At 38.3% G+C, this 27,357-nt stretch overlaps 2 protein-coding genes across 4 annotated transcripts; both read left to right on the forward strand.

Moving 5' to 3' along the window:
• Nucleotides 1-175: 175 nt before the first annotated feature.
• Nucleotides 176-17,047, forward strand: wdr35 (WD repeat domain 35). Of its 3 annotated transcripts, none has more exons than XM_035168914.2 (28): nucleotides 176-551; nucleotides 663-780; nucleotides 2,083-2,154; nucleotides 2,297-2,389; nucleotides 2,470-2,598; nucleotides 2,764-2,897; nucleotides 3,143-3,308; nucleotides 3,405-3,550; nucleotides 4,329-4,454; nucleotides 5,121-5,306; nucleotides 5,549-5,584; nucleotides 5,699-5,759; nucleotides 6,587-6,731; nucleotides 7,261-7,330; nucleotides 7,561-7,614; nucleotides 8,409-8,518; nucleotides 8,639-8,858; nucleotides 8,948-9,028; nucleotides 9,237-9,373; nucleotides 9,570-9,773; nucleotides 9,936-10,082; nucleotides 10,241-10,373; nucleotides 10,530-10,640; nucleotides 12,226-12,390; nucleotides 13,405-13,545; nucleotides 13,719-13,875; nucleotides 15,031-15,271; nucleotides 16,028-17,047. In XM_035168914.2, the coding sequence occupies exons 1-28, from the start codon at nucleotides 528-530 to the stop codon at nucleotides 16,176-16,178; spliced, it is 3,558 nt and encodes a 1,185-aa protein (XP_035024805.1). In that variant the 5' UTR covers nucleotides 176-527; the 3' UTR covers nucleotides 16,179-17,047. The 3 variants fall into 3 exon arrangements, with proteins under 3 accessions (XP_035024805.1, XP_035024806.1, XP_035024807.1); XM_035168915.2 differs by having other exon boundaries at nucleotides 5,552-5,584; XM_035168916.2 differs by lacking the exon at nucleotides 5,549-5,584.
• A 2,995-nt stretch (nucleotides 17,048-20,042) lies between these two features.
• Nucleotides 20,043-22,546, forward strand: LOC118116522 (potassium voltage-gated channel subfamily S member 3). The gene has a single exon (XM_035168259.2). It carries the CDS (start codon nucleotides 20,212-20,214, stop codon nucleotides 21,514-21,516), a length of 1,305 nt encoding a protein of 434 aa, XP_035024150.1. The 5' UTR covers nucleotides 20,043-20,211; the 3' UTR covers nucleotides 21,517-22,546.
• Nucleotides 22,547-27,357: the final 4,811 nt, after the last annotated feature.

Below are 27,357 nucleotides of genomic sequence, written 5' to 3' on the forward strand. Positions count from 1 at the left end.
TGTTTAGTGTTGGTTTTAAAGACTTAAAGACTCCACACGTTTTACTTTAGGTTAAAAGATAAACACAGCAAAGATAAGTAAAGTGTTTACTTTTACACATAACTGATCCCATGCATCAGCCAAATGAAAGACTACAACTCCCAGACAGACCCCAACCCCGGGACTTCCGGTTTACGGTTACCACGGGAGACCGAGGGAAGCTCCAGCCTCTGGATCGGTTGGACTCTGCTAACACCGAGAATGAAACGGAGCATTTAAACCGTTCTCTTCCAACACTCTTGATAACGCGATTCACTAAATCGTGTTCAACCCTGGAATTAGTTTGGCTAAATGTATCTATCATGGGAACGAAATAACTGTCGAGTCGCATTTGGCTGTGAGCGATTAGCAAAGCTGACGGCGCAGGCTAACATTACAGTTAGCCTTAGCAGTGTTAGCTCACTTTGCTGCCTGCTCTGTTCTTCATTATGTCAACTCGTACAACTGCGCAGGAAACAGTTCATCTCTAAGTGATTAACACCACCGCCATGTTTATCTACCTCAGCAAGAAGGTGAGTGCCCCTCGCCCACCCCCTCCTGTGCTCAGCCATCAACCCCAACACTTATCAATGCGTCAGGTAACGTTGTCAACTCGTGACTTCCCAACTTCCCGTGTCTTGTAGATCGCCATCCCCAACAATATCCACCTAAAATGTGTCTCCTGGAACAAAGATCAAGGCTTCATTGCCTGCGGGGGGGACGACGGTCTCCTCAGGGTGCTCAAGCTCGAAACTCAGACAGGTAAGGTACCTGCACGTCGTGTTTACGGGCCATCTCTCGCTTCACCTGGAGCTCACATGGTAAACACCATATTCCTGGACGAAGTCATAAACACAAGTTATATAATTTCCAAAAAGTGCCATACACAATGTCACTCGACTTTTGAAATCATTCAAACAAAAATGGACCCTGACTGAAATACTGTCACAAAGTCCAAATGTCACTCAAGTGTCTGTAGAGCAACGCATTGAGGTTTGTTAAAAGTCTTTATGTAGTTTCTACAACATTCTAATAATACTTATATGACATAAATGCAACACAAAGTTATACAGATATGTATAAAAATGATTAGTCCTATACTAAAACATACTGATATAACATGCTGATGTTGGCTGGGCCTGGTTTTAGCAATCTTCCGCCACTTACCTGTGTGTTTACATTTACACATTCTACTTATTTATTTATGTTTTCTGTTATTTTGTTTTATAGGTGAATAGAAGTGATCAACTAGACTTGCACTCAGTGAAGTACATACCGCTAACGGCCCAATGAAACCACATTTAAAGTCCCTAGATCTGGATTTTTGTTTGGATCTGCACCCAATTGCACATACTTATAAATATCAGTCCCCTAAACATGTCACTTTTTTTTTTCATGAAGATCCATTAATTGCACCCCTATCTCACAATGTTAAAGAAAGTGAAAAGAACACTCTTGGATCTGTCGTCTGATCTAGATCCAAACCAAAATTTAACAGGTTCCAACCTGACGAACAACACATACTTCTACCTTCCTTTGTTGTAATTTGTCCAGTATTTTTTACGTAATGTTGCTTAGTAACAAACATACAAACCAAAAAACTAACAGGCCGACGTCAAACAGGACAGGGGTGAAAACATAACCTCCTTGATGGAGGTAATTAAGTGACACTGGGAAAACTAAACTTTTTTGTTTACGACAAATACTGTCATGCTCATTCAGCATTATGTGTTGACGTTTATTAGTCCAAGGCCAAGCTGTTTTCTAACACCCATATGAATGAGATTTGAGGGCTATTCCCAACAGCTCCAACAGCGTGTAAGTAATCTTTGATAAGCGTTTTGGCTCTGCTTTGGTACCCATACGTCCAGTCACTGGAAGGAGAAATGCTTCTGCTTTGCCCTCTCCGTCTGTTGGAGCGACCTTGTGTTATTATGTTTACAAATGTCAAAAATCCCCAACAGTCAAGTAGAAGAAACAATAAAAACTCAAATTTTTATTTGACAGTTCTTGCTTGAGAATAACTTGTTATTAATACTCTTTTTCACTATGGTGTCTCAACAGATGATGCCAAACTTAAAGGTCTTGCTGCACCCAGTAATCTGTCAATGAATCAGACACTAGAGGGACATAGTGGTAAGTTAAATTCTGCTGTTAACATTATAGTGCATTAAAAACAGCCAGTGTCCACAAAAGGAAAGACACCACATATTATTGCACAGACCTTAAGTGAACGATAAGAAAATGATTTGACTTTTCTAAATGATTACACTTACAGGCGCAGTGCAAGTGGTAACGTGGAATGAACAGTATGAAAAGCTGACAACTAGTGACCAGAATGGACTCATCATTGTATGGATGCTCTACAAAGGTTAGTGCTTCTGCCAAATAGAAATGTTGTCTTGAAATAAATTTGGGAATTCTATTTTATTGTCGTTGTCTCTCCCTCAGGAGCGTGGTATGAGGAGATGATCAACAACAGGAACAAGTCAGTGGTCAGGAGCATGAGCTGGAACGCGGATGGTCAAAAGATCTGCATTGTGTATGAGGATGGAGCTGTCATTGTTGGATCTGTAGATGGTAAATAGCTTCACAGCATGATTACTTAAAATTGCAAATGGCAATAAATCACAGTAGTCCTCCAGACAGTTTTAGCTTTAAAAAATAACAAAGGCTCCCTTGACAAGGACTGCTTTGTTTACATACTTGGCAAACGAGTGGCTCACGAAGGCCTTGTTTTTCTAGGTAACCGGATTTGGGGAAAGGAGCTGAAAGGAAATCAACTTGCACATGTGGCATGGTCACCTGACAGCAAAATTCTCCTCTTTGGCATGGCCAATGGGGAAGTGCAAATCTATGATAATCAAGGCAACTTCATTGTGAGTGTATAATTTTCAAGAAAATTGAAACGTCAGTTTATTTTTTTTAATTTTATTATATATATCCACATAACATTGCATTATCATACAGTATCAGATAGTAGACTGCAGAGCGAAACATAAGCTCCTTTAAAGCTGTCAGTGAGGAGATATTGTCTTGTTTGTGAATCAGAAATAATTGTATGTGCTTTAACTAATGACATAGTATTACATGTTGACTTATGAAACTCTGTATAATGTTTCAGATGAAAATGACCATAAGCTGCCTCATTAATTCACCTGGAGGTATCAGTATCGCAGGTATCCACTGGTATGCAGGAACCGGGGGCTATGTTGAGGCAGACTGCCCATGTCTCGCCATCTGTTTCGACAATGGAAGATGCCAGATCATGCGATATGAGAATGATGAAAGTAAGGAAAATGCCTTCAGGGATATTTTCTCCAGGTCACACTTAATTCAAAATGTTTACCTGTACTGATGGGCTGTGCTGCTGCCTTGTTCTGCAGACCCAGTGTGCATCGACACTCTGATGAATGTGGTCAGTATCCAGTGGAATCACTGTGGTAGTGTTCTGGCAGTGGCTGGTTCTCTCAAAGCCTCAAATATGGATAAAGAATTCAACGTTGTGCAGTTCTACACACCATTTGGGGAGGTGAGCATAGAGATTCTGTTCCCTTAAATACACAATGTTTTATACAAGGGAATTTGGCATATGCAGCACTTAACCATGCAGTGTTCCTGTCATAATTGTATATGGGACCCACCATAGATTAAGTCAATAAAGAACACTGTATATTTATGTATTTTTTAAATTAATTTAGTTCCAGCAGGTTCTTAGTAAAAAGTAAAAAAATAATCTGAATTTAAGGCTTTAAAAAGTCTTAAATATATTAAATAGGTCCCTAATTTTTTTAATTAGGTCTTTATTATGTTTTTTTCAAGAGATGTTTTTGCAGCTTTCATAGTTTGTAATATCTCTGGGTGTAGTTCTTATAATATGGTGTTTCTAGGGTTATTCTCAATTCAATTATGGGGAAGTGTAAGCAATTCTGCTACTCTGATATTCCTTCATATCTATCGTACTCAACATAGGTCTTAAATTTAATTCAGTATATATTTTTAAAGGTTTTAAAAAGTCTTCAATGTAACTTTGTGAAACCTGCAGAATCCTTGATAGAGGCTTCAGTCCTCTACAGCGGCTACATGTTCGATTGTGACTTGCAGCCCTTTGCTTGTGTCAACCCTCTTTCTCTCCCCCTTTCATGGTTAATCTGTTCTACCAAATAACGGCAAAATAGCCTAAACATATAAAAAAAATAAAAATAAGAGGATTTTTAACACGGCAGTGTCCACCAACCAACATTGTTGAGCTAACACAGTAAAAATGTTTCCACTACAAATGCTGTTTGTTGTTGCCGTTGCTTCAACAGCATCAACGAACTCTCAAAGTTCCTGGGAAGCAGATGACAGGAGTTTCCTGGGAAGGAGGAGGGCTACGTATTGGCCTGGCTGTGGACTCCTACATCTACTTTGCGAACATACGACCAGATTACAAGGTAAATGCCATAAACCATTGCTTTTCTTTTAAAATAATTTTGAAGAAAACTATTCTTCACCATCCTCTTACATAAAAAACCTTCACTTAATCTCACATGAGTACATGAGTACAGTTAAAATGCTGACCAGTTCCAAACTGAGGTTATTTATCAGGGTAGAGGTAACAAAACCACATCAAGTAAAACAAATCAACATAAACAGTTTGTCACATCAATATTAATATACCCCATCTGTCTATACGTCAGTACATTGTTTAAAATATATTTGAAAAGTGTCATAATGTCTGTAGATTATTTTAGCCATTATTTTTTTCTTTTACATGGTAGGCGTTCTTCGTTTAATATATACCAGTCGTCTTTTTTTAGTAAGTTTAATCAGTCTTAGAAACCTTATCAGGCTAATATTGTTCAGGGCTTTAGACTCTGACCCTTTGAGTGGAATGCTGGACCAGCCACCGCTGTACTGGGTCAACACTGGGATCTTACAGGCTTAATAAACTTTTCCTGGCTCGTCTTGTAGAATCTGTCCAAAAAATGTTGGATCACATGCTCCTGCCTAACAAAATGTAATTTGTCTGAATTTACGCTATGGTCACACACTCACCAGGTTTGAGAATCCCCACACAGAAGGTGAATCTCATCAGCTCTTTTCGTGTTTCCTAACAGTGGGGCTACTGTTGCAGCACAGTAGTGTATGCTTACACAAAGCCAGAGCGACAGGAGTACTGTGTGGTATTCTGGGAAACCAAAAACAATGAGAAGTTTGTTAAATATGTCAAGAGCCTGATGTCCATCACAACTTCAGGGGACTTCTGTATCCTGGCCAGCAAGGCGGATGAGACCCAGCCTCAGGTACAAACACAAACATAACAGATCAAAAAGAGGATCTGTAATAATCTATAAAGTTTGCAGGTTAACTTGATATTCTAGGTACTACACTGTTTGATTAAGAAAATATCTAAATATCTAAATATCTAAATATCTCACTAGACTAAAGAGAAATACTATAGGGAAGATATACAGTAGATGTAGAGTGAGCTAAGGATGTTTCTCTGTTGTCTTGCCCCCTGTTTTTCTAATCGATTGCCACACAGGAGGATGCTGAGTTAGAGTCTGGGACTCATGCAAGGGTAACGTACACATTAAAACCACACTCCCAAAATGAGAAATAATTGTTTTGATAAATTGCTATAGATTCTTGTATTGAGCTGTAAAATAATGTGGCTCTGCTATGTGTTTTCCAGTATGTCCTGATTCTGTGCAACTCCATTGGGACCCCATTGGACTCAAAATACATTGACATTGGTGAGCACATGCAGTAAACAGATTACACCCCCTTGTAGTCAACACATCTTTAAAATATATTATCCACCTAATAAGTTGTTGGTCCTTCAACTTTGCACACAGTGAGTATGAACTCTATAACAAACTTCTGGCAAAACCGTGGGTTGATGAAAATCCTTATTTACTGTAAAGCTGGCTAAACTGAAGCTGGCTCTTCAAGACAATGTGAGAGATCACACCCTGTGTATATAGATAGATGTGAAATGGTGGTTGGCACTCTGCCTGCTGCTGCCCACAGGGACATCTTTCATTTCTCATGGGCCCACAGCATCCTATAGCAAATAGACAGCACAGCACAGGGCGTCTTTATGCCTCACAAGAATTCAGAATTCCTTTTCTGCTACAGAAATGGACAAATGTTTGCTGAGGAGCTCACACCAGGACAGTTCAAAGTCTCAGTGGTCTGAATGGGTTTTAGGTATCCCACCTTGGTAAATAATCAGAGAATGTGTTCAAGCGTATGTCTTTTGGTCGTTTCTCCTTTTGTGCCCTTGGGATTTTATTTCCAACAGACTAGTTAAAGTGTATCTGTTTAAGAAAACACTGTTTTGTCTCCTTAGGACTTGTATGTTGGAATTTAGCCACATTTGCCATGTTTTTCTGCATTTGAACCCTGAGGTCAAAGGGGAAACACACACAAACACACAAGATCCACCAAATGACAAAAGAAAACATTTAGTAAAGATACATTTTCTCCTAAATCACACAAGGGTATCTTCACTCACAGTTTGAAGTTTATTCATTTGTTGTTCTTTGTACTTAAGTCTGTTTCTTGTTTATTTGTTTAGAGCCATTGTTTGTCACCATGACAAAAACACATGTGATTGCTGCATCCAAAGAGGCTTTCTACATGTGGCAGTACAGAGTGGCAAAGAAACTAACGGCCCTGGAGATCAACCAAGTGACCAGAACTAAGAAGGAAGGACGAGAGAGGTGAGAGAATTTGGCACATGGCTGCATTTCCACCACAGGATGCTTTGCAGGGACTCCACATGTTTTCATCGCAGGGACCTGGGAAAAATATTTTACCCTGAAACAAGTCATTTCATTCAATCCGAATGAAAAAACAGTCTATAAGTTGATTGAATAAAGATAATAAAGCAAGGTACAGGTGGATGGGGACAGAACAGAACGACCACATCAGAACTTACAGTTGATATCAAGCAGATCATGGAAAGTTGCAGGAAAGCTTGATAACCACAAGACTAGATTTTGTGAGGCAGTGGGGGAAACCTTGAGAGTACTGGCTCACTGTAACAGTGTGGAGTTTTGGTACTGACACCTCTGTGAAAAGGATCCATTCATCTGAACAAAATGCCACTGAGGTCCCAGACAGGCTGGGCATGAGCTAATGTTCTGCCAGGACTTTCCTCGCATTGAAACCACAATACACCTCAGTGGAACGGCTAACTGTTTGTCTGTCTGGCTCTTTCTCATGTGTTTACACTTCCTGCCTCTTTAGGGTCTATCACATTGACAGTAATCCATCTGGAGCCAATGACAGCAGTCCAGATTTTGCAAAAGCCTTCACAGTAAGTGAGAAAATATTTCCGAGGCATTTGTTGTACACAGTATGGTCATTTCAGTATTGGGAAATTAAATAGGTTTTACTGATACAGTCTTAAGCATTACTGTTAAATTGTTTATCCATGAAACTAATACATAATCTTATAAAGTAGTTTTAATGGAAATCACATTAATAGTTTTTTCTTACTCAGAAGATAAGTTGTCATGGTTCAAATATGTTTCTTGTCTGATTCAGGCTACTCGAGACCCCATTTGTTGTATTACAGCAACAGATAAGACCATGATTGTGGTATGTACTTTTTCTCCTTGATTCTACAATTTTAGCTTTAGTTTAGTTTAGTTTAGTTTAGTTTAGTTTAGTTCAGTTTGTTCATTTCAGTGTAAACAAAACAATACACTTATACACAATCCATGAATGAAAAAAGGAGCTGGTGGAAGAAAAATCTAATAGTAGCTGCCCCTGTCATATATAACATAACATAAATACAGATGACAATCACTTTTTTGATTTCCTTTCATTTCACAAATCACCTAACTACTCAATTATTAGTCAATAGTCATCATTATAACATAAATATTATTCAGTTCATACTGTTTGATTAGTTTTCCTTTATAAGCTCTCTTAAATTGAATAATATTTGAGTCAACATTTAAATCACTGTCCAGAGAATTCCATTGACATTAATGTAAACAGCTTTTGTAGGTTTACAGTCCACTTCTGGCTTTACACATAACCAACAATATTCTTCAGTCAACTAAATCTTTCAGCACATGTGACTTGATAACAGTCTATTGGTATGTTCTCTTAGATTGACCTTGTTTATAAGTTTTATTGCTATTTACTGTAAGTGTGAAATATTAGTTTTGTATGTGTTGCCAGGGCAATAACCCAAATATGGAATAATAATAATTACATTACAAAATATGAAGTGCAGCAACATCTAAAGGTTCCTTTGCTCTGTACAGCACTGAAATACCTTTACTCACTTCCCTCTTTATATTTTCTATTTGAGGTTTATAGGTAAGTTTGTCATCTCTTTTCAATAAAATGAAAAGTAAAGGAATGTGTATTTGTGCCCACAGGGCCGTGAGTCTGGCATCATCCACAGATACAGTCTCCCAAATGTTGGTCTTGTCCAGAAATACACTTTGAACAACAGAGCCCACTATCTGTCCATTAACTGCAACTCCAGGTAAGCACAATAAATCAGAGAGTGTGCTCATATCCATTGTTAACTTAAAACAGTTAATTAAATTTGATGTCGAAATTGGGAAGAGTACTGTCACAGGTGATCTTTTTTTTTTCTCTTTAGTCGTCTGGCGATAATCGACATCGCAGGCGTGCTGACTCTGTTGGACCTGGATGTTCGTGCCTCCACTGACAACATCACCGGGAACCAGGTATCTGCGGGAGATCCGTCCAAGTTCGAGCGCAAGGATGTCTGGGACATGAAATGGGCGAATGACAACCCTGATCTGTTCGCCATGATGGAGAAGACCAGGATGTACGTCTTCAGGAACCTAGATCCAGAGGTGAGTGCTTGTGTGAGTATCAAATAATATCTGATTCAAAGCTGTAACCTGATCTACACTTTTGCGTTTGTTTTATCTGAACCAAACAGGAGCCCATCCAAACATCTGGATACATTTGCAACTTTGAAGACCTGGAAATCAAATCTGTCCTGCTTGATGAAATCATGAAGGTAAACCTTTCAAACAAGTGGCACTTAAGTTGCCTAAATCTCCAAGGTGTGACAGATGTGTAAAACATAGCCAAACATATATCAACTTAAAGAAACTGCACAACAGGGATATGAACAGAAACTAAGTATTCTTTAAATTTTTTATTAACGTCTTGATGATATATGATTATTGAAAGAAATACTCAGTTCTGGGAGGGTTCTCTCACAGGATCCAGAGAGGCCGAACAAAGACAACCTCATCAACTTTGAAATCCGCTCCCTGAGAGACAGTCGAGCACTGATTGAAAAAGTTGGGATTGAAGATGCCTCACAGTTCATTGAAGACAATCCTCACCCAAGACTCTGGTAAGTTTAAAGTGTAATTGTTGTTTAAATTGTATAAATTAAAATTATATTTTCGTTTTTGCAAGGTCCTCAGTGAATGATCACACATTATTACACATATATAGATATATAGATATATAGATATGTATATATGTAATCTCATGCTGTCATCCTGGTAATAATAACTAACCACGCCTGTTCTCTGACAACCTGTCAGGCGTCTGCTAGCTGAGGCGGCTCTTCAGAAGCTGGATCTGAAGACAGCTGAGCAGGCCTTCGTCCGTTGTAAAGACTACCAGGGCATTGAGTTTGTCAAGCGCCTGGGCAACCTGCAGAGCGAGCCCATGAAACAGGCCGAGGTAGCAGCATACTTCGGCAGGTTTGAGGAAGCTGAGCGGATGTACCTCGATATGGATCGCAGGTACGTTTAGCCACAATTGTCTGGACTATTTGATTCAGGTCTCATTCTTGTTTTTTGTTAATTTTTGTCTGGTATTTTTAATGGCAACCTTATAAGATGAGCTGTCAGCAGTTTTTCAGGTGTGAAGGTGAGGGTGGATAACGGACATGTTGTTCTCTGTAGGGACCTCGCCATTAGCCTCAGGATCAAGCTGGGAGACTGGTTCAGGGTTCTTCAGCTGCTTAAAACTGGCTCCGGGGACTGTGATGATACTCTGCTAGAACAGGCGTACAATGCCATCGGAGACTACTTTGCTGACAGGCAGAAGTGGTACTGGGTTTTTCTTTTTTTTTCTAATTATGTCATTAGTGCATTAATAAAGTTTTTATATATTCTAAATAACTAGAACTGCAGATAATCAAATGAATTAGATGTGGTGATGTGATTGTTGATCTATTTAAGCTGAAAACATGGTTTTCTGTTTGCAGGGTTAATGCAGTGCAGTACTACCTTCAGGGCCGGAACCAGGAGAGGCTGGCAGAATGCTACTACATGTTAGAGGACTACGACGGCCTTGAGAAACTGACCCCTGTGCTGCCAGAGAATCATAAGCTTTTACCAGTAAGCCAAGTGTTCAAGATGAACTAATAATAATTCTTACATATTCTTGTAGGGATTTAAAAGCTAAAATCTCAGTGACTCTAAATCTGTGACCTGAAATATAAACCGACTCCACAGAGTCTCTATCTATAACAGTTCTCCATCTCTGTGCTGTAGGAGATTGGGCAGATGTTTGCCACCGTGGGCATGTGTGAACAAGCTGTGAACGCCTACCTTAAGTGCAACCAGCCCAAAGCTGCCGTTGAAGCATGTGTTCATCTGAACCAGGTGAGAGAGAGAGACGGTAAACTAACGGCGCCAGAGTTTCTGTCTGAAACTCTGCGCAACATATTGCAGTGCCTCAGTGACCTTCAGATTCATCACACAGTTGGACGGCTTTGCACCACAGCAGTCACTGTGGCACCTGCTGTCCTCCCACTCCTGTCCTCGTCCTGAGTGATATTTAGCTCCGGAGTGTGAATGCTGCTCTCAAACCACTGTGCACTGCTCCAGTGTAAATCTCCACATTTGGCTCAAGGGGAAACTGATTCTGGATGGAAAATATTAACAAGATTAGTTTGACAACAGTTAAGAATCAAACTCTTCTATGTAAGCTGCAGCTGTTGCACTTTATATAAACTGTTGAGGCACAGATGGCTTTACTTTAATGGACTTACAATTTGTCCTGAAATTGACCCTCTTCATCTAAAGTAGAAGTGATTAGCCATCCCACCTTCCTCTTTTCCTGGCAGTTCCTCCTGCTGCGTTAATACTGTGTTAATACTACTGGTGACAGACCAAATGAATGGTCTGTCACTTTAATTGCCTCCACTAAACCTCCATTTTACCACAGATGGTTTTAAAAATACAGTGTCTTCTAATGTTCGGCTCCTATTGATAGTAAGATATGTAAAGGAACCACAGTCATGACAGTGGCCTGTTTTCAAGTTGTTAGTTTGTTTATCATCGTGGTAAAATGTGATCCTGGAGACACCTACTGTTGTGGGAAAAATGCCACTGAGGTTGTTTTAGGTCACTTTTGTCACCATGATACTACATACACTACCGTGCAAGATACAGTCAATGTAATAATATAGTGTAACATTGGCCGTCTCCTTTTTTATTTTTATTTGTAGAAAACAAAACAATACAATAGTGACTTGACAGATGCGACAATGACTGACACAGAGACTAAATACACAAGGGCAGACAAAAACAAAACACAAACAAAATATAACAACTCAACAAAAAGGATGAATAAATAGTAAATGTATGATAAATAATGATAGATTTTTATTAATTAACTAATAATGATAGTAACTATACATGTATTAAGGAAGGAGTAAGAAAAATGATGAATACATAAAAGTAATTAAGAGTTTGTACATTTTTGAAAATAATACCATAAATCTTTTGATTCAGAGCAAACTAATATTGGAAAAGGAAAAAAAGATAAAGGTTCAAACTGTGTACATAATTATTTTAAGAGTGAAAGAACTATGCATCCAATAAACCATTAGGAGCCCACAAGCCAGTAACATATAACATTATTTCACAATCTCATAGCTGGTGGCAAGTCTACATTGGATGGTTAAAATAATATGGCTACTAAATCCAAATCAAAATGTTTACTTCTGGTACTCATGGGTTGGAACGTCCACATGTTGATGGGGGTCGTAGCTGGTATGTGCCCATAGCAACATGGTCACTAGTTATATCGTTTCACTTGATTTATTACTGTTAGGTTAGTGACATGTAATTTAAAGTAATGCAGCAGTAAAAATAAACACTGTTTTAATATCATGATCAAAAATCTACTTCTTAAAATAACAATGTTGTTTTGTTTTTTAATGAATATTGTCACTTCCTTTAGTGGAACAAAGCGGTGGAACTCGCCAGGACCCACAACATGAAGGAGATTAAATCTCTTCTGTCCAAATACGCCTCACATCTTCTCGAGAAGAACAAAACTCTGGAAGCGGTGGAACTGTATCGGAAAGCCCACCATTTTCTTGATGCAGCCAAACTCATGTTTAAGGTAGGCTTGTTTTTTTTATGCTGATTCGTTTTGAGTTGTTTCAGTAGAACATCAATGGCTTCTTCATTCACGTCCCTTTTAAAATAAGTGACCTGATATACAGTGCAACTGGTCCTATTTTCAACTTTCATCAGCACCTTGAGAGCAGCCTGGCTGAGTGCTGAGTGTATTCTAAGCAATGGAATTGGAGCGCACTCTGCTGGACACGTTATGTGATGACTCAATTTCTAATTTACCCAAACCTTTTTTTCTTTATTATGTTTTGTTAAAAAAAAGGGTTTTAATATTGTTGTTTTTGGATATCACATATTCCGTTAACATTACATCTCTAATAGGACAATATATTGGTCAGCCTCTAGTTTTCAACAGGGTTGATAATATGATGTGATGGAGATTTGACCTGGTGAGACTTCTGAAATAAAGATATTAGAGAATAATAGTCTTTTAAGAGTATTTTATTCATTGCAGGGAAGGTCAGTCAATCATACAGAGTGCGATGAGCATTCTGCAGAGGGAAACACAGAGAAGCAGTTGCTGGCGTGTGCTTTTTATGCAGATGTAGTGAAGAGATGTGTGTGTGTTAAGAGTTGAACTATGTGTGTGTGGGTGTGTGTGTGAGTGAACTATGTGTTTGTGTGAACTATGTGTGAACTGAGTGAACAGTAAAATCCCAGTAGATAAGACACAGACACATGCTAAAGGCCTCCTAGCCTCCTCAAGGTCTCGGTGTGGGAGACCAGGTTGCCTCAGACAGATTTGTGGCTCTGATGTCCGCACCTCTCTGGCACTAATACCCTGTAAATCTGGTCACCTAGGGTTATCTTGGTAGTTACACATGGTATGCCAAAGCAGAGAAAATATATAGTGTGGTTAATACAAAGCATATGGCATAGTGATATCATTTTCCATTACAATGAGGTGAATTACATCTGCGACCTTTAATGGAAGTGTGATAACTGTTGGATCAGCCTGTTTGTTGACACATGCAGTGAAATGAATGGCTACTGTTTGCAGATAGCAGATGAGGAGGCGAAGAAGAGGACGCGACCACTGCGGGTGAAGAAGCTCTATGTGCTGGCGGCGCGTCTTGTTGAAAATTACCACGAGCAGGTGAAAACGTCACAGCAGAGCAAAACCAAAGGGAAGCAGTCTGAGGTAACAGATATATATATACACTGTATATATATAATATGTTTTATATAATGTTCAAGTGTTAATGAATCATTTTAGAAACTAAACAAAAATGCATCATCCATTATAATCTGATAATTGTATTGCATGTGATGCTGAAATGCTTTTTATATTTCACCTCCATTCGTTGTGATAAGGCAAAATTTGCACTCGCTGGGCTGCTTGAGGAAGATGCAACGTCTTCAGACGATCGTATTGTGGACAACGCGTGGCGTGGAGCCGAGGCCTATCACTTCTTCCTGCTCGCTCAAAGGCAGCTCTATGGAGGCTATATGGAGAATGCTATGCGCACCGGTACCAAATCACACACCACACTTCCCCATGCTAACAAGTAAACAACAGTATTCTCTAGGGCTGAAACAAGAAGTCAGATCTTCGATTAGTCATTTCTGTGTTTTAGACGGTTAGTCAGCCAAAGTTTTACGTTTGATGACATTGGGCTTTGGGAAACTGTGATGAGTAATTTTCAACATTTTAAAAAGGTTAAACAATAAAAATTTGAATTGTAAAAAAATAATAGAATCGTTAACCAGTAATAAAAAAATTACTTAGTTGCAGCTCAAGTATATCCTCATTTACTAAAACGTAAAATTAATTAAATGGGTTATTTTCTATTAATAAATACATGTATTTTTACATGACTCTCTGTCAGAGCTCATATGTCTCAGTCATGTTTTATGGAAACCAGGTGAATGTTATTATTACCCAGACGGCTAAGTATTCAGTCACATGTGTAGCATTTGTAAAAAACAAAACATCATTATCATTTTACGTTAGATACATATTTACTGTAAATAAATGAGTCATACTCAGGCATCAGATCAGTCTCCTTAATCGTTACAAAAATTCTGAAAAAAACAGAAAGTACTAGTTCACATCTAACAAAATGACTCATGTTTCATTAGAGGAGCAATTAAAAAAGACATTACCACTGATTAGGTCTAAAATATCCTAGACTACAGAAATTTACTTTTAACATCATCTCATCCTCCTCAGTGTCTGAGGTCATTTGAACAACGTCTCCTATCTGTCCTGCTAACCCACGTAAAACCCAAAGGGACTGGACTTTTGCAACTTACTACATTGTTTTACAATGGTCAGTTGTGTTCATAGTTTAAAGTCTCATTAAGACTCATTAGCAACTCATCGGTTTAGTTTATCTTAATCTGTCCACTCATGCAAGGTCACACTTTGTATTCCCTCAGCCCTCAGCCCTCAGGAGATTAGATATAATAGAAAAATAATAACACTAAGTTTATTACAAAATCAAGTCAGTTTATTTTTATAAAGTTTGTCAAACTGTTTGATAACATCTCAAACATTTTGCTAAAAAATGGAGAGGAATCAGACCAGCTACCTGAAATGTGATGTCAGACAGAAGGTTGGAAGAACAGTCAGTTCTGTCACATGGAGTTTTAACTCTTCACTGTTTTCCTCCACTTTTTAAAGCCATGCACCTGCGTGAGTATGAGGACATCATTCCAGCAGTTGAAATCTACTCTCTGTTGGCCATTTGCTCCGCATCCAACCGGGCATTCGGCACATGCTCACAGGCCTTTATCAAATTGGAATCCCTGGAGAGTCTAGAGTCTGAGCAGCGGCAGCTGTACGAGGATCTGGCCCTGGAGATCTTCACCAAGCACAACCCTAAGGACAGTCGCACAATGGAGCGGGAGCGATCATCAGAGGGGTGAGCCGATGAGTTCAAATAAAACACTGACGGGAGGAACAGCTGCCTGATCTGTACATCTGCAAAACCATTTATCATGTTATTTTAAAGCTATAGACGAAGAGAAAGTTTGCTATTTTTGCCAAAATGCAGAATGAAAGTCCACCATTAGTTTAGCTAAACTCTGGCGATCAATGTCCTCCTCTCAAAAAAACTTAATTTACTGTTCAACATAACGTCAAACTGCACATATTGAGGACACCGGCATTAGATGACAATAGAAGTAACCCTGAACCACTGTCCCTCACTAAAATGGACAAATAATTATAATGGATAAGAATAATGGACAAATAAGTAAAACAAGACACATTTTTTAGCACTAAGGTTTTGTGGGAAGCCCCCATGCGTCATATCACAAACTGTAGATAAAGATGGTCGATGTGTCTCCACTTTCTCCCACAATCCAAAATATCCCAGATACGAAAGCTGCCATCTTGTGCCAAAGATGCTGAGGCCAGCCACCAGGGGGCGATCAAGACGAGTTGGCTTCACTCTTCAGGACCTATCATGCCATCCATCTTTATATACAGTCTATGCTTCATATTAACTCTAGTATATGCGTCATGCATACAATTAGACTGTTATTTAATACAAATACTCTGCAATGAAGAGTATGAAGCAGCAGAAATAGGGTGGAGCTACATATGCATAACTTTGGTGTAAAGTGCACTGTAAACCATGAAATTACTGATATTAATTGAACTTTTCTCTTTTCAGGGCAGAGGGAAAGTTACCCACGTGCATCGTGACCGGTCTGCCGATCCAGGAGTACCAGTTCTGGATGTGCAGTGTGTGTAAACACTGCGCTCTGGAGCAGGAGATCGGCAAATACAACTGCTGTCCGCTGTGCCACAGTCCTGTAGCATGAGGCTCAATACCTGAAGTTTGTTTTCCTCACATAAAAGCACATTTCAAAGCTTTGTGATGTACATTTGCTCACATTAGTTTCTGCTTTTTGTGGTTAGTTCTTGAATAGGCAGCTATGAAGCCAACAGAACAAGCACAGAGACTGATAACGAACAGAGTACAATGTTTTTCCTTTATATAAAATGTTGTAAAATACTTGAATCAATATACTGTCAATGCTTTGTTAACTATTTTCATATAACGCCAACAGTTACATACAATTCTATAAGTATAAAAATCTATTTTGATCATAAATATTTTGCAATCATTTTCACCAGCTAGTCCTTTTGGAAACAAAAAAATCAATACCATTGGCATCCAGCACTTAACAAGTGCCATGCACAGACTATTTATAAGGAGCTCTTAATTATGTTCAACCTCTGAAGTGCCTCTCAAAGTGATGTGTGCTGTCCAGATGTTACTTTAGTCGACAAACAGGACAGCGATCGATGAGAAACACTGCTTAAATGATGCATTTAACCATATTCTGACTTCGTCATTGACGTGTACAGACATTAACATTTACCTAAAAGTGGTGATAAAAACAAAACTTGCTCACTAGCATTTATTACATGGTAAATAATTCATACAACAGCAATGGTTGCAGAAAGTAACATGAATGATGTAAATGTAAAACCACATCCTTAATGGTCTCAACTGTCTTCTTCTGCCACCTGCTGACAGTAAACGGTATCACTCTCTGAATAAATGAGTCCCACATCAGTTACTCCTCTGTTTTACATATTTGAAGTATTTCTGTATTTTTGTATGAAGTGCAGCAGGTGATCCTGCTGCTGATGTACGTAATATTAAAGACTTGATTATAAGTGACACTGATGAATGACTCTTTAATGAGGCTTTACTGCTGAGTGGCGGTGTTTCATCAAGCCTGAATCACACTGGGGTCCTTCACTTGAATTTTAGTCATTCACTTATAAAGGAGCAGCTTGTGTTACTGCCTCATTACGTCTGAGAGGAGGTTTTGAAATGTTAAACTGTTAAAATGTATTTAACACGCATTTCTGTACTCCCTAAATAGATCATATATTTTTTATTGTTACTAAGTGCTTCAACTTACCTCTGACTGTAGCACAAAGAGAAATAGTCTTGGTTTTGTGCTGTCTCCAGGTATATCATCTACTAATGTAGCATGTTTATACTGTTTGACACAACATCTTCCCTCTGTGCTGCTGCAAGGTCATCAAAAAGGGCTAATGTTGCATCTGCAACACTGTGGTGCACTTGCCAAGGTTGACGCTCTACACTATAGGCCTTCTGCTATATTTGATTTATTCGTTATTCGCCCTTTATTTAATCAGGAAAGTCCCATGGAACTATAATATCTCCTCTGCCAGGGAGTCCTGGTGAAGATGGGCAGCAAATGAAATAAAAAGGAAATTCTTATATAAATTCAAGCAGGGACACACACGTACAGACACATGGGCTAAAACACAGCAAACAATACAAACAGAACATACATAGAAACATGTAGGGCTGCAATTCATTTTCCCCAAAAATGTTTATCTTATCTGGGATTAGAGAAAAATCGTCAGTTAACACAGAGATGGAAACAAATGACAAATAAACCGCAGCCTTGACAGTATAGGACACCATCTTTAAAGTGGTGCATGCTGAAAATAACCATTTCAACATATTTAGTTCAAAATGTTTAAAAAAGTGGTGTCTATTTTATAAAGTCTTCTTTTTTTTACCACATTTACAGCAATATTTGTAAACTTTGTCATATTTAGTTTTTTTGTTAAAGATAACGTCAATGTTAAATCTAAATATTGAATGTTAACATTTAACTTTTATTTTAACATTTAACTTTTAGATTTTACAGTTAACATTCAGATTTAGATTTAACATTTAATATTTAGATTTAATATTGACATTATCTTTAACATATATTTTAACATAAAAAAGTTAACACATATTGTTGCGACTGTTTTAAAATGTGTACTTTATAGAACACACACCACTTTGAAAAAAAGCTAATTATGAAGTACTGTTATGTTTCAGGATGTACCACTTCGCCCCGTCCTCTAAAGTACGAGGTGAAGAACCGTGATAATAATGAAAAGGGGGGTAAACGTGGCTCCCCCTGAACACTGCTGCCACTCTGCACATGATCCCAGTGTGGAGGTGTTTTACGTTACAGCCTGTTGGTGGATAGTTGTCCCAGTGTCCCTGTGGTCATCACATCAGTCCTTTGCGCTGGAGGCTGGATTCGGACACCACACCACCGCTGCGCACTGCGCACGGAACAGCTGCCGGAGTCACGACATGACCCACACATGATCCGCACATGTTCCGCACATGACCCACACATGGACAGGTGAGCTACTTTCATCATTCCCTCCTCTGCCTGTGTCTGTGACGAGATGTCTGAAGCGTTGTCCTCCTGCAGAGAATTGGTTTTCTCCGCAGGTTTAGATACTTTGTTCCATGTGTGCTGCGCAAAAAGTCTGTTTTCTCTCTTTAGTTTTTCACCGTCTCCTCATCGAGTCCCTTTTGAAGACTATCACAATTGTATCGGCTGTAGAAACGAGTCAAATCTGACCTTCGCTTGCAAGTCTCTGCAATTTGAACCGCAACAGTACAGAGCACATTACCGTGCGTAACACAATCCAACAGCGCCGCAGTCAGCAGGTGTATGTGACTGTTGTGCCAAGTCACTGTTTGCATGTACACAATATCTGCTGCTATTTCTCAGAGCCGTGTTTGAAATACACAAATGGTGCATTCAACAAAAACAAATACAATGAATTATTTATTTGGACTGAACCACATGAGTCATTTGTTCATCAAGTGGCGGATCTAGGAGTTTTTAAAACCAGGGGCCATTAAGGGGCCACAGTTTACACAGAGGGGCAAATTATACATCCAAAATCCATGCAGAATTTCTGATTCTCTGAGGTACATGTTTAATTCATTCCTTCTTTACAAGCTCTATTTTGAGCAAAGCTGCACATCATTACATATGCTGGTGCAGTGCGTCTGTTAGGAATGGGTGATGAACTGTGGTAACTACTTCAGAGTTATTCCTCGCCCTTAGTGAGTCATCACCATGATGTTAAGAGTCATGATTACAACTTTTCAAAATAAAAGCTCTGCAATTTAGCTGGATAAAAGGAATTACAGCAACAAAACGATAAATTAGTGGCAAAAAAAAGAAGAGGATATGATTCTATGAATGTCGTTGCCATAATAAAAATCAACATCGTAAAACCTGTGAATGTCTGTGTCAGTCTGATAGACACTGCACTTCCCAGGGCCCTTTAACAATACACATGCCAAGTGTGAAGCCAATAACAGGAACGGTTTGCAAGGTATTATCACATACAGACAGAAAGAAAGACATTTGTCGAAATAGTAGGTATACTTTTAAAATTGTCTCTTGTTGAAGCACATTGTATACTTCAAAAGATTCAAATTTGCTGTTAGTATTTTTAGTACTGTTGGTAAATGACTATATTTTAAGACTGCTGACAGGACAGGGGCACTCCAGGGTGAAAACAGACCAAATCTGCCCCTGAATGAACAGTTCATGTTTAAAACATTTGTTTACGTAAGCATTTCCTGATAAAGTCTATCTAGCTAATTTTCAAAAGTTAAATAATGTTTTTCAATCATTGCAACTTACACATACCTTACACATACCTTGTGCATGCAGGCATTAGATATTACTTTCACATTGTGTAAACTAATAGAAAGTAAAAGTATTTGTAGCATGGGATGAAAACTGTTTATCTCCAGGTCATAAAATATAATAAAAACCATGCAGAAGAAGTGATGCATCATTTCCAACATTCTGATTACAGGGCGTCACAGAGACCTAGATGCTACTTGATCCTGGATGGCTCTGATGTTACGGCCCTCAGCGGGATCAAATGACAAACAACAAAGTGTGACCAATTCCACTGTGTTTCTGTGCAGGCCACTAAAGAGTTCCTCCAGGGACAACTGATGAGTGTCTAAGCTGCTGCTCCACCATGGTGTATGGACAGGTGTTTCCCCAGCACAGCTCTGGTGACTGCTTCATCAATGTTAATGTCGGAGGTTTCAAACAGCAGATGGAGCACACGGTGCTGCAACGCTTCCCACAGACGCGTCTTGGGCGTCTCCTGTGCTGCAGCTCCAAAGAAGCCATCCTGGATCTCTGCGACGACTTCAGTCCCTCTGAGATGGAGTTCTACTTTGATCGCAGTCCTCATTTCTTCTGTTACGTTCTCAACTTTTACCTCACGGGTAAAATCCACCTGGCAGACGGATTATGTGTGGTTTCATTCGTCCAGGAGATTGAGTACTGGGGCATCAAGGAGCGTCATCTGGACCTATGCTGCAGCAACAAATTCTATGAGCTGATGGAGGTCGCTGGGGACAAGCAGTGGGACCAAATGAGCGATGAAGTGCAGCTCCACAGCTCAGCCTCTTCCACTGAGGAGCTGTCAGCCTCCGAGGACAACATAGAAATGTTTGAAGGCTCCTGGTGCGCAGATGTCCGCAGCAATATTTGGATTCGACTTGAGAATCCAGGTCACTCCACTTCAGCGAAAGCAATCGCTGTAGCCTCCCTGAGCATGGTTATCATCTCCATTGTAGCCATGTGCGTTAACAGCATGCCAGACTTCAACCAGTTGGATGTCAATGACCAAAAGGTCGAAAACCCAGTGCTGAATTTCTTTGAGAACTTCTGTGTCCTGTTCTTCTCTGCAGAGTTCATCCTCCGTTTGGCTGTTGCACCATCAGCGAGGAGGTTCTTGTGCCGTCCTCTCAATATCATTGACTTAATGACAGTTATGCCCTTTTATGTCACTATGGCCTGTGACATGATGGATGAAGGTGAGAGCACAGAGCTGGAGAACGTTGGCAAAGTGGTGCAGATCTTGAGGTTGATGCGAGTGTTTCGCATCCTGAAACTGGCTCGCCACTCGGCCGGCCTTCGCTCCCTCGGTGCCACGCTGCGAAACAGCTTCAGCGAGGTCGGCCAGCTGGTGCTTTTCTTGTCTGTGGGCATCTCCATGTTCTCTTCTCTTATTTACTTTGTGGAAAATGAATCTAAAGAGTCGGAGCTGGATACCATACCTATTTGCTGGTGGTGGGCCACCATCAGCATGACGACGGTGGGCTACGGGGACACCTTCCCCGTTACGCCAGCTGGGAAGGTGGTAGGCTCCCTGTGCATCATCTGCGGACTGCTGATTGTAGCCCTGCCCATAACTAACATCTTCAACAAGTTCTCCAAGTTCTACGAGAAGAAAAGGCACATAGATCTCAGACAGAACAATAACTATTGACCAATGATCAAGCAGGAGTTCCACCGAGACATGTGAATTAGTAAGGTGGCATTTAAAGGAGACATATTCTGCTCATATTCAGGCTCATAGTTTTGATTTGGGTTATGACTTGAAAAGGTTTACATGCTTTAATGTTCAGAAAACACATCACTCTGCTGCAGCTCCTCTTTTGAGTCTCTGTCTGAAACACAGGTTTTTGCTCCTGTCTCTTTAAGGCCCGTTACAGCCCAGTCGGCTCTGATTGGCCAGTTGGCCTGTTCTGTTGTGATTGGGCAATCGCTTCCTGGATATGTGGGAGATGTCGGCCTCCGCTCTCGCTTTAAATATCCAAAGGTCCATTTATTATTTCCAGGCAAAATGGTGAAAATGATGAAAACCTCCCTACCTCACAGTGTTAAAGACGGGGAAGAAGAAATCCTTGATCCACCCTCTGATCCTGGAACCCTAAATTGAATGGGTTCTTCCCTGACCCTCTTCCTTCCAACACATTCATCATGTAAAACTTTTCAGATTTTTTTTTGTAATCATGCTGATAAACAATCAAATAGAACAAGGGTGAAAACATAACCTCCTAACCTATAGAACACCAGAGGAAAGAAACACTGACAAAGCATAATATGTCTCCTTGGTTCAACGTATTCTATGAGTGGAGAGAAAAGCTTGATTACAAAATAAACTGCATGAAAGAAAATGAAATAAATGGCTCTTGATGATGAAGCAAGCATTCTTCTTTTCAATGAATCAAATGTTTGTTTTGGTTTAGAAAATGACAGAAAATGGTCAAAGATGCTTCTGACACCAGGTTAATATCTTTGTTTTGTTTTGTCCAGCAGTTCAAATCCTGAAGATGTGAAGTTTTCTAGTAGTCTAAAAATACAAGATAACCATATATAAAGAGGCCAGTTCCGTCTAATTCAAACTTAAAGTGAGACAGATGTTACAACACAAAGTGAAGAGGAGTAATGACTTCAGTGAGCTGGCCCAGTGAAGCCACTTACACAGAAATTCTTATTGCTTGGATTTTACAAGGTTGCTGGTTATGAAGTCAGATTTTTATTTGAATGTTGTTTCTTCTTCTAAAAATGTTTAAGTCGAGTCACATACACTGTAAGAATGACAAAAAAATAATTTGTTAATTGATACGTTAATAAATGGATTGGTTGATTAATAAAGCTTCATTCCCAGACACATCTGAAATTTGTCTCGCTCACAGCAGCAGCAACATTTGAAACATTAAATATGTAAGAGAAGAAAGTAAGAAGAAAAACAAAGGAAACACATTTAACATCACATTCAATCTACAGAAGACACTTTAACACTTCTTCTAATCTTTTTTTCCCTTTAGGTTATTTTCATTTAGCACAGATTGAATTTGAAATACATAGAAAAATGACAAATAATAATATACAGTGCAAGCAGAGGCAAATGGTCAGTGGGCTCATTTGAAATATTTTGCTAAAATTTCTAAATAGTCAGCAAATCAACAATAATATGTATAGCTCAAGAAAAACAAAAGTGTGCAGATGCTTTCACATGCACGCCTGAGTGTGTTGTTAGGGAAGATATCATTTAATACACATACAATACTCAACAGTAATTACAAATCATGTCTCCAGAAACAATAATGCATAAAGATCCATTGTAGATCAGCAGTTAAATGGTCTGTTTAACTGCTTTTCATCTTCTGTAACCTTTAATAGAAGAACACTTCTACCACCTGGGAGAAGCCATCCCATAATTTGGCTGCTCTACATCTTACTGAAAATTGACCTCTGCTTTAATGTGTTTTATATCAGTCAATCAGTCCATACATTTTTTTTTTATAGCTCCTATTCCCTGAATCACAATTTGCGTCGCAGGGCAGAGGTAGAGGTGACTTCTTCTGCCCTTAACCCTCGATAAGAGTGAGGAACAACTACCGAAAAAACCTAGACACCTCAGAGAGAGCCACATGAGAGGGATTCCTCTCCCAGGGCGGACGTCAAAAATATATTCATTACATTCATAAGAAAAGACAACGTGAGAGATAAATTCTGAGGTGTTTCAATGTTTTAAGTATTTATACAAAAGAAAATGTCTGATAGAAATGAAAGAGCAGGTACATTACATATCTAAGTGATCAATCCGTAATCAAAAGTAAAAACAAATCATATCTCCAAAGACAACGATGATAAAAGATCAGTTGTAGAACAGAAGTTAAATGATCTCTTAAGCATCTTTAGTGACATTTTACACATTTTCACAATTTACAGTTCTTTGGCACCTGTGGAAAGCCATCCCATAATTAGGCTCCTCAACATCTTGTTGAAAATTTACCTAAAAAAATCAATCAATCAAATTTTATTTGTATGGCTCATATTCAAAATCACAATCTGTCTCATAGGGCTTAACAAGGTGCAACATCCTCTGTTCTTAAAGGTTCAGTGTGTAAGATTTAGGTGAAAGGGATCTATTGGCAGAAATTGAATATACAATAATCCTAGTGATGTTTTCATTAGTGTATTTCATCTAAATTCTACAAATTGTTGTTTTCTTTACTCTAGAATAGGTCCTTTATATTTACAACTGTAAAAACATGGCGGCTTCTTCAGACTGGACCATCTAAACACCTTTTAAGTTTTTATGACAACTGAAGGCTGCCACAGGTTCTCTTTCATGTTTGGAAGGGGAGGGTGAGGTGAGGGGTATTCAGCTGCAATATGCAACTTCAGCACTAGATGTCACTAAATTTTACACCCTGAACCTTTAACCCTCAACAAGAGTAAGGAAAACTAGGGCTACGTTGTAGCACTAACGGGCCCGAGCACACGCATTTTGAAGCCTGTTGCGGTTAGTGGAGAGAGCGATCAATGACCAAGCGCACGTCTCCGCGTTGCATGCGTTTTGCGCACTGCGGCAAGGACAAACGCTTCACTTCCTGCATCCGTCACGCGATGTCGATCCTTGCCTGCTAATTGCTCATTACGGTCCACGCTATCAATTGCACATCACACTGTGAAAATTTTATGTAAATCGAATGATAGTTGTAAAACAAAGCTTACTTCCTGTTGCCAGACTAATAGATCTGTTCAAGTAGGGGCTCTGATGTAGCGTGAGCAATTTTGTGTCAATTGGACAATGTTACAACAACATAATTATCACACTGATCAGTAGGTGGCGCTATGACCCTGCACTAATATTAATATATGGAGTGTCCGTCTGTCCGTCCGAAAAAAAAAAATACGGACAGACAGACGGACGAAAAAAATGAAATTTAATACAATTTAATTGAAATTAAAAAATTAAATAAAATCCGTCCGTCTGTCCGTCCAAAAAAAAAAAAAATACGGTCAGACAGACGGACGAAAATAAATAAAAATAATAATAATCCGTCCGTCTGTCCGTCCAAAAAAAAAAAAATACAGACAGACAGACGGACGAAAGTAACTAAAAGTACGAAAGTAACTAAAAAGTAACTAAAAGTACAAAAGTAACTAAAAAGTAACTAAAAGTACGAGAGTAACTAAAAAGTAACTAAAAGTACGAAAGTAACTAAAAAGTAACTAAAAGTACAAAAGTAACTAAAAGTACAAAAGTAACTAAAAGTAACTAAAAGTACGAAAGTAACTAAAAAGTAACTAAAAGTACAAAAGTAACTAAAAAGTAACTAAAAGTACAAGTAACTAAAGTAACTAGAAAGAAAGTAACTAAAAAGTAACTAAAAGTACAAAAGTAACTAAAAGTACAAAAGTAACTAAAAAGTAACTAAAAGTACGAAAGTAACTAAAAAGTAACTAAAAGTACAAAAGTAACTAAAAGTACAAAAGTAACTAAAAAGTAACTAAAAGTACAAAAGTAACTAAAAAGTAACTAAAAGTACGAAAGTAACTAAAAAGTAACTAAAAGTACGAAAGTAACTAAAAAGTAACTAAAAGTACAAAAGTAACTAAAAGTAACTAAAAGTACAAAAGTAACTAAACAAAAGTAACTAAAAAGTAACGAAAAGTACAAAAGTAACTAAAAAGTAACTAAAAGTACGAAAGTAACTAAAAGTACAAAAGTAACTAAAAAGTAACTAAAAGTACAAAAGTAACTAAAAAGTAACGAAAAGTAACAAAGTAACGAAAAGTAACGAAAAGTAACAAAGTAACGAAAAGTAACAAAAAGTAACAAAGTAACGAAAAGTAACAAAATAACTAAAAGTAACGAAAAGTTACAAAGTAACGACAAGTAACGACAAGTAACGAAAAGTAACTAAAAGTAACGAAAAGTTACGTAAAGTAACGTAACGTAGGTGGCGCTATGACCCTGAACTAATATTAATATATGGATGTGTTCAGGTCAGGATTGTGATCATAGGTCAGTAGTTCGGGCCGGTTGGATAATGCAGAGTGGATTTACAAAGTACTTCCTGTTTCATGGCGAATCAGTAGGTGGCGCTATGACACTGAGGAAATATTGACACATAGAGCTGTTCAGGCTTGGTCTCTGATCATGACACATCAGTTTGGCGGTGATAGGACAATGCATGTCGATCCTTGCCTGCTAATTGCTCATTACGGTCCACGCTATCAATTGCACATCACACTGTGAAAATTTTATGTAAATCGAATGATAGTTGTAAAACAAAGCTTACTTCCTGTTGCCAGACTAATAGATCTGTTCAAGTAGGGGCTCTGATGTAGCGTGAGCAATTTTATGCAATTGGACAATGTTACAACAACATAATTATCACACTGATCAGTAGGTGGCGCTATGACCCTGCACTAATATTAATATATGGAGTGTCCGTCTGTCCGTCCGAAAAAAAAAAAATACGGACAGACAGACGGACGAAAAAAATAAAATTTAATACAATTTAATTGAAATTAAAAAATTAAATAAAATCCGTCCGTCTGTCTGTCCAAAAAAAAAAAATACGGTCAGACAGACGGACGAAAATAAATAAAAATAATAATAATCCGTCCGTCTGTCCGTCCAAAAAAAAAAAGTCAGACAGACGGACGAAAGTAACTAAAAGTACGAAAGTAACTAAAAAGTAACTAAAAGTACAAAAGTAACTAAAAGTAACTAAAAGTACAGAGTAACTAAAAAGTAACTAAAGAATCAAAGTAACTAAAAAGTAACTAAAAGTACAAAAGTAACTAAAAGTACAAAAGTAACTAAAAGTAACTAAAAGTACTAAAGTAACTAAAAGTAACTAAAAGTACAAAAGTAACTAAAAGTACAAAAGTAACTAAAAGTACAAAAGTAACTAAAAAAAAATTAACTAAAGTACAAAGTAACTAAAAGTAACTAAAAGGTGAAAGTAACTAAAAGTAACTAAAAGTACAAAAGTAACTAAAAGTACAAAGTAACTAAAAGTAACAAAGTAACTAAAAGTAACTAAAAGTCAAAGTAACTAAAAGTAACTAAAAGTACAAAAGTAACTAAAAAGTAACTAAAAAATCAAAGTAACTAAAAGTAACTAAAAGTACAAAGTAACTAAAAGTACAAAAGTAACTAAAAAGTAACGAAAGTACAAAGTAACTAAAAGTAACTAAAAGTACGAAAGTAACTAAAAGTACAAAGTAACTAAAAAGTAACTAAAAGTACAAAAGTAACTAAAGAAATGAAAAGTAACAAAGTAAAATGTGAAAAGTAACAAAGTACGAAAAGTAACAAAAAGTAACAAAGTAACGAAAAGTAACAAAATAACTAAAAGTGAAAAGTTACAAAGTAACGACAAGTAACGAAAAGTAACTAAAAGTAACGAAAACGTAAATGCATAGCGTAGGTGGCGCTATGACCCTGAACTAATATTAATATATGGATGTGTTCAGGTCAGGATTGTGATCATAGGTCAGTAGTTCGGAGCCGGTT

This window comes from Hippoglossus stenolepis, chromosome 10 (assembly GCF_022539355.2).
Source record: "Hippoglossus stenolepis isolate QCI-W04-F060 chromosome 10, HSTE1.2, whole genome shotgun sequence".
Classification (NCBI taxonomy): Eukaryota; Metazoa; Chordata; class Actinopteri; order Pleuronectiformes; family Pleuronectidae; genus Hippoglossus; species Hippoglossus stenolepis.